Raw genomic sequence first — 8,192 nt, forward strand, 5'->3', positions numbered from 1 at the left:
AAGTCTGCTGGGAACCACACATAACTTGCAGTCTCATTCTTGCACACTTCCCTGTCATTCGCCAGAGCCTAACACAATGGGAGTCACATTACAACAGCAATAATCTCTACTAAGTCATTTGCAAATTTTGCTATTATATTAGTAACAAACCAGACCATATCTTACTTTGACCACAACACACCATGATTCAAACCTCTGACAGAGAAATCTGATTTAATGCTTCCCAGCCTAAATTCTGGCTTTTTAGCAGGCCTAACAAATGATGAGACCACTGAACACTTAAGAATCAAACTTTAGGGTGCAAGGAGTGTAAGAGCAAAATTAGCACTTTTAGTTCATGCAATTATACGTGTATAAAATATTGCTTATTAAGTATCTGTGTACAAAAATATAAATGTGAAATTGCATTATCATGTAAAATTATTTGAGGAAAAATGTGAAATGCTAAACATTCAAGTCATAAGCCTACTACTTCAAGAAACTAAACAGAAACATTTCTGAGAAGGCATTAAAACAAAACCGACACAAAAAATAGTCACTTTATAACAGAATAATAATAGTTCTTTACTCCCAAATCACCCCAAATACCTTTGTTTTGGCAGACGAAGGAAGAAGAAACGTGTGCTGGGGATAGGTAGAAAGGGAAACAATCTAGAGAAGATATATCTGGGGAATGGGAGGGGGCAGGTTAAATGGGCCCTCCAAAATTGAGAGCAATAGAGAATAGGAAGGTGCTCTGGTCTACAGAGAAATCCCACGTTCCAAGTATGTATGAACCACATCCAAGACTACATATGGATCACACCTCCTAATCTAGAACACAACTAATATACTGCCATATCCACATTCATACATGTGTGTGCATGCACACGCGCATACACATACATACACACACACACACAAGACTCGTTTCCCTCAGAAGGCCTCTCGGACAGGCAGGTGTGTACTTAGGCTGCTGTGTTGAGTGTACTGGAAGTGGTGATCAGTTAGTGGCTTCTGCCATGAATGAATACTCAAATGTCATTCTCTACCAAATCGTAAACTCCAAACCTATGAGAGGCATCTTATATGCAGAGGGCGTTCCCATGTTTGTTGAAGAATGTTCACTCCAAGGTACTTAGAGGCTTCTGTTCTGAATGACTTTTCAGAACTATTTTCATCATGAAGTAAGTTTGTAAGTTTTACAAAATACTTGCCACAATACACCAAATAAGAGGCATCCTAAGTATCCATTAAAAGACCAGGATGACTCACGTACAAGTGCCTTATGTTACATAACACTTTTATCCACAGTAAGAAATTTCAACAACTCAATTAAGTTTAAACACTTTAATCAACTATAATAAATCAATAATCATATATTATATAAAAATTCTGATTCATGCATCAGATTACATAAATTATACAATGGTCACATTATACAATGTTCACATACTTTTGAGTTTGTACCTGCAAAAATGTATACAAGTTACTACAGCATTTACTTAAGAACTTAAGTGTAATACTCTTCAGTTATAAATAACGGTTATATCTTTCACATACCTCTAACAATATACATTTCTAGATCTGCAGCATTTTTCTGTATCTCAAAATACAAACCATCTGGAAGCTTCAAAGATTAACAGGCCCAAATGTATCATTTGTTACAGACTTCAATTCCATTGTAAGAATGGATTTTTTGACAGAGAAAATAAATGAAATGAAATGTCAACTCTAGTTTAATGGCTGAAGAGCTTCTACACTTCTTATTAAATACATCAGAAAACACTTCATATGCAGATTAATTAGTTAAGGTGCTACCTATTGCATATTAAATACTTCCAATGACTGCATCTGGATTATTACTGTTATAAATCTGTGAAAATGGGAGCTTTCCATGTGTGCTGACAGACCCTTCCAGCTAGCATCTAGACCCAGCAGCGCTGTGATCCCTCCCCTTTACTTCAAAGAGATCGAGTGAATGAGCATGCTTTATACTTCAATTACACACACACAAGTGGCACCTACCATATCTACAACACATATGAGTACACGGACATCAAAAAAGTTTCGGTTGATTGCCAAATCCAAGGAAGGTTGCTTTTTCTAAAAAGCTACAGAGGGAAATAAAAGCTCTAGTATAACAATCACTGTAGATATATTAAAGACAGCGGTTCTTCTTTTTTTTTTTTTTTAATTCTCCTTGTTAAAGAATAAGCACCCTTATGGGGTTAGTAGGCAGGGGGTATGAGGGGTGGGAGAGTTGGTGAAGAAAGAATGGGAAGAAAGCAAGTCTGTCACTAATGAGCTTAGTTTTACTTAGGCTTCCATTCATGAAACCCTTTTAAATACAAGGTAACATTTTCACAGCTGGAATATTACAACTAAATCTTGATTTACTGCCAAAAGCAATAGATGTAGTTATGTATAATCTATGAATAATACTACACTCATGGGAGGATGGCAAAACTAGGCTCAATGCAGAATATAGCAGCAAAAAGCAATACTTAAACATTTTTCATGAATGGGTAACATTATTTTATATACAATTCTAAAATATGACCCTGGTATTCAATAAATCAAACCTGAAGCACAAGTGGTAGGACAGTATGTTCGATACTTTCAAAGCTGAATTTTGAAACTGAGAAGAAAAATGGTTGTAAAACAATACTTTTATAAAAGAATAACATAAATAGTTCAATTATATAACACAAGTATGTTAGCTTAAGATAGGCTTGAGATTAAGTATCAGTTCCATGATTTAAAAAAATCCCTTGGTGAAAATGTTTTTGAGCACGCATCTTTTAAAGCACAGAAGCAAAAGTAAAATCTGTTTATAAGTCCATCCCTAAGCCACTAACAAAATATATCATTAATACTTACAGTTACATTTTAGAAAAATACACTAAAGTGATCTTTATGGTCTTTTTTCTACAATACTAGAAATTAAAAGTACTCTGTTTCCACTTCTGCATAAACATAGTAAATACTGATATTTGTTTACTTGGAAATCCATTTTTACTTTTTGTTTTTACTTTACTATATTGACTGATTATGAAAATATGAATTAAGTTTGCTCTAGGTAATGAGTGAAAATTCATAAACACTGGAAAAGAACATTTTTCAAGCAGTAATAAATGCAGACTCAGTTTTAAATACAATACTTTATCAGATTTAAAGATGAAAATATTGATTCAGTTATAACCAGATCATTCATGTGTGAATAAGTCTAATCCTTAACAGTTTTTAGATTAGCAAATAATTGCTCCTTAAAAATAAACTTCCTCATAAAAAGAATAGCAGTACTTGAACCATACTTTTTAATGAGCTCTATTTATGTAAAACATACCCCCAATACAAAACTGTCATCTTGGTTCATTCTATAAAGAGCAAATTTGGCCAAAGCATATAACAATATCTGCACAGATCTGTCATAATACTGAAAACAGATGGATTTTGGCATTTAAAAAAGTGTAAAAAGAGCCTCAATAATACTACTGGAAAAAACAAATGCTAAGAATTTTGTAACATTTAGTAAATGTTAATTTATTAAAATTAAATAAATGCCATTTAAAAGGCACCAAGTTAAAAAATAATAATTACCAAAACCTCAAATGGGAAAATAAAATTCTATACTGGATTACGAGGTTTATCACAGAACTTTGATTGTAAGTGGAGGAAAAGATTGATAAAAGCTATTTTTTAATTTTAGAAAAGCATTTAATTTTGTGTATTTGGGAAAATTTTTCAAAATTTCAAAATGCATGTTCTCCATAGGAAAACTAAAGAAGCTCAGAAAATACAAATGACAAGGGATTTTAGCTTATGAATATAAGGCTTGGCCAAATATTCTCTGGTTCAAAATATTAAAATAAGCTAAATTATTATATCTGCTTTTTATTTAACTTTCACCAAGGTCTTAATAGAGATAAATATCAGAAAAAAATGCAGTTCATTAACACACTGGGGAATATATAAATCTCCACATGAAGACAAATTTTTCATTTTAAATTCAAAAAAACAGATACTCTCAGTGTTTCACAGTTAGTATTTTTGGTTTTAAGACTGAAAAATAAGCAGAAGATTAGCAATATTATTATACCACTGCTTTCCAACTTAAATTTCAGAATAATGTTGTACAAATATATAAAGATAATCCATGGAAGGAATTCACATTTTTGGGGAGTGGACTTAAAAAAAGACATAATTTTGTGATAAATCAATTCTCAAAGGGTGGATGTAGTGTAATGTATAATTTCATGCTAGTAAAGATCTGCTCTAACAACTCACTCCTTTATAAGTCTTATTTTGGTTCAAGACCCAAAGGCAACCATCTGTTCTATTATTTATGTAACTTGAAACCAAGCCTAATTCTTCATTCCTAGAATTTGCCCACTGCTTTGGGTTATCAGACACCAGAAAATCACCTACTTTTTTTTCCCCCCAAATTATTTTCAGATATAGCTTTGTAATATTCTCTTTGCTAGTGATTTAAAGAAGTGCAGAATTTCAACAAAACAAATTACATTACCTTACCTTCTGCTGATACCTTAAATAAAACTCAAATGTTAAGGCAAATTAATTCAAAGAAATTCATGCTGTTGTGAAGTTAAAAAAAATTTCCTAAAATTTGTCATTATTTTAAAAAGGACTATAGGTCATTATTTTTGGAAAAAGAGCAAAAATTTGATGCTGGAATAATATGCAGCAGCTCACTTTGAAGCCAAGGTTCACATAGTCAAGAGTGATTTGAAGCAGCTTCTCTAGAACAAACCATGATAGTACTAATGATGACTTGTCTTGCATTGATAAAGCACTGACACTTTTTCAAATTAAGAAACTGGTACCCTAATCTTAGAGGCAACCAGTTATTTTTAAATGTTCTAAAAGCACATGTATATATGAGGTATACGCATGTATTTTATATACAAAGATACATGAACATATATTCATGTATGCATATATGTATATAAAATATTAACTGTTTTTTACTAGTGTTTTTAATGATCAGTAGTCTGTAGCTAAATGTCTACAAATTGGCTTCTGAGATACCAACCACAGTATCAACTCTGCTTTATGAAAAATCTGTTCCTGAGGAGTAACTCATGTACTTCTGAAGATATTTCTAGTCCTATGGCAGATTAGCGGGCCGGCACCAGCACCTAAGTGAAACCTAAGGAACTGCTTATTCATCGAGAATCTGGCCCATTTTCACTTTAAAAGTTTAAATTACTTAGCTCACTTCAAAGGTCACTCTTGATAGTCCCTGCTAATATTTATGGGTAAAACAATTTTTCACAATGAAGGAGAGTACATAATGAAACCTGATAGTGTAACCTGTCAGTAACAAGTTTTTCCTTTTTCTTTCTTTCTTTCTCTCTTTTTCCAATTATAAATGCAGTACAATTGGCTTCACTAACTATTGGAGAATTTGCCAGCTTTCCTAGAGGGTTCATACGGCACTCTGAGAATACTGGGCGTTTCTTCCATTACCCTCACGAGGAGGTTGTCGATGTAGTCCTCGAGCTCCCGGATGTGCGTGTCTTTCCTCCTAAGGAGTTCTTTGTGTTTCACCAGCTCCTGTAGGACCTCTTCATAGGTAAGACTACGATACCCTGCAGTGGCATCAAAAGGGTTGCTGTCCTAGAACAGGATAAAGACTGTCACTTTAGTATATATAAAACCAGGGACAAACAGTTAAGAATTATTTAGAACTTCAATTTTTGGTGTTTCAAACCCCAATGAAGTTTTTCTCTATCCTTGGCTAAAAGTAAGGTGACAGTCCACAGACTGGTTAGCAGGTTCTTAGGCAAGGACTACGGCCGATGCACCAAAGCCTTGGTTGTAACTCTAAATTCTAATACCCTTTTTTACACTGTGAACAATTTCCTAATATCAGAGACTGCCCATATAACTTAAGACTACATTAAGAGATGAAATGTTCTATAATAAACATAAAAAAATAGATAAAACTAAAGATCTCTAAGAATTAACTCAGTGGAACTATAGGAAGATACTGAAAACTATACACCTGGATATTAGTCCTCATGGAATTGCTTCCATTGAATTGCGGTTTAACGTTATATCTTTAGCTTTTTATTGAAGATGGTTACAAGAAGCAGCCATATCAAATCTGCTTCTCCAATTTGCTATGAAATGTGGAAGGCACTCGAAATTAAATCAAAAAGCATCCTTTTAAGAAGCCCCATGGGAGTAACTTCTGTTTTCACTTAGAGGCAGGCAGAGCTTTTTCTCCTCTGAGTAACTGGTCTATTTCCTTCTCCTAGTAATAATACCTATCTAATTTATCTTCTTTCCCTTTTTGCCATGGTTATCAGGAAACTCAGAGTTCAACTACAACTATGTTAACACTTATGGTTAGTATATTTGCATTCTCTCCCATTTCATTTATTTACTTAACTAATCTATATTCTACTGAAAAAATTTCTTTCTAGACAAAAGCATAAATATAACCAAAAAAGAATAAAATGCACTGATTTTTTTATTCAAAGTATTCTAATATTAATGTGACACCAAAAGCCAAAGAAAAATATTTCTCAGGAATTTAATCAAGAAGGAACTGTGACATTATCTTTTATTTATAGTGAGTAGCATTTAGATTTTTTATTACGTAAAATATAATGCCCAAATACAAAGCAGCAATTTTTATGCCTTTTAAAACATAGTTCTATCACTAAATCCAACAACTTAAAATGATTTTCATCACTTTCTTTCAAAGCATTTCCATTTAGCTTAAGGAAAATAAAATACTGAGGATACTAGTTTTCTTGCTCCGAAGGAGGAATAGTACCTACTTGATTCAGTAGAGGATAGGAATGGGGACTACTGAATGTAGAAAGATATTTTTTCTTTTTTCCCACAGGAATTGAATTTGTCTTTCCCCATTTTCAGGATTTACTTCAATTGTGTGATGTGTCTAGGAGTTTTCATCAGCAAATCCAAAGTTTAACGTTTACCTCCTCCTCCTTCCCAAGGCGCCATGACTTTGCTAGCACCAGAGAAACAGAAGCTAGAGTACAGATATCAATTTGATGCTTGGGTCACTAACGCAAGCTCCCTTCTCCAGGATAAGTGAAAAAATTCAGGATTGAAAAACTTCTCAAATTCCAAAGGCCATCTACAGCTTTGTGGAGAAGACACAGCTTGCAGTAGGCCTTCAAAGATTCTGCAGGCAGAAAAACGTAATAGGTATTTCAGGCAGTGGGCTCTGCTTCTTCAAAGGAGGAAACAAAGTTCAATGCATAGTGACCAATAACAGGCAATTGGTGAGCATGGCTGGAAAATAAGGTACAGGATAGGGAGTAGAGAGAGGCTGAAATGATAAGTTCGAAGCAGACCACCAAGGATGCTGCATGCTATTATTAAGTATTCTTAGACTTTTTGCTATAGGAAATCGGAAGCCATTGAAGGTTTCTAAACAAAGGAATGACATGGTTAAAGCTATGTTCTAGGAAAATTAAAATGGTAACAGTGGGTAAAATCATTCAGAGGGGCTGAGATTAGTTACAGAGCTATGCAAATATTAAACACAAAAGTTAATAAGAATGAATAGAGAGGATATTAAAGAGAAGGGAGTTTAAATTCTATAAAATATACTTAAAACAACTTATTTTATTTTAGCATTAGAAACTGGGAACAGATGTTACTTTACAAGTTATACTACCTTTGTGCCTAAAAACATTTCAAATATTGCTCTAAAACCACTGAAGGACAATTCTAGAGACAAATGTTGGTTTACTTTTTATTCTCTTCTCTCTCAGATCAATTAATCTTTTGTAAGACTAAGTCTACACATACACACACATACACACACATGGTCACATAGTTACTGGTTGATGAAAACTGGTCATGAGTAGTTTAGAGATAAACAACGTATTATAAATTTCTCAATTACAATCTTATAAATCATTCTTTATATTAAGCAGTTTTCTATAGTAAAGATAAAACACACTATAGAGATAAGTATATTTTTAAAATTTGTTAGAAATAAGCTAAGGTTTCTTACTTTAACCCAAGTAATTTTGCATAAATTTGAGACAGAAATTAACCTAGGTCTCACTTTTCTTATCTGATAAATGAAATGTTCTCCATGGTCCCTTTCAACTCTAAAATTTCCTGGTCTACTAAGTGATTTTTCTTTTCTTTTTTTTTTTAAAAAGATGACCGGTAAGGGGATCTTAACCCTTGACTTG

General features: G+C 33.3%; 1 protein-coding gene across 3 annotated transcripts in view; it reads right to left on the reverse strand.

Moving 5' to 3' along the window:
* Nucleotides 1-5,211: 5,211 nt before the first annotated feature.
* Nucleotides 5,212-8,192, reverse strand: part of RAB11FIP2 (RAB11 family interacting protein 2 (class I)) — a 36,988-nt gene continuing 34,007 nt past the window's right edge. For 2 of the 3 annotated variants that reach the window (XM_008577927.1, XM_008577925.1), the window contains exon 5: nucleotides 5,212-5,622. In XM_008577927.1, coding sequence (XP_008576149.1) covers nucleotides 5,395-5,622 — 228 coding nt within the window. In that variant the 3' untranslated portion in view covers nucleotides 5,212-5,394. The remainder of the gene's footprint in view (nucleotides 5,623-8,192) is intronic. The other variant, XM_008577926.1, reaches the window with a different exon arrangement.

The sequence above is a fragment of the Galeopterus variegatus genome, unplaced genomic scaffold (assembly GCF_000696425.1).
Source record: "Galeopterus variegatus unplaced genomic scaffold, G_variegatus-3.0.2 Scaffold1604, whole genome shotgun sequence".
Taxonomy (NCBI): domain Eukaryota; kingdom Metazoa; phylum Chordata; class Mammalia; order Dermoptera; family Cynocephalidae; genus Galeopterus; species Galeopterus variegatus.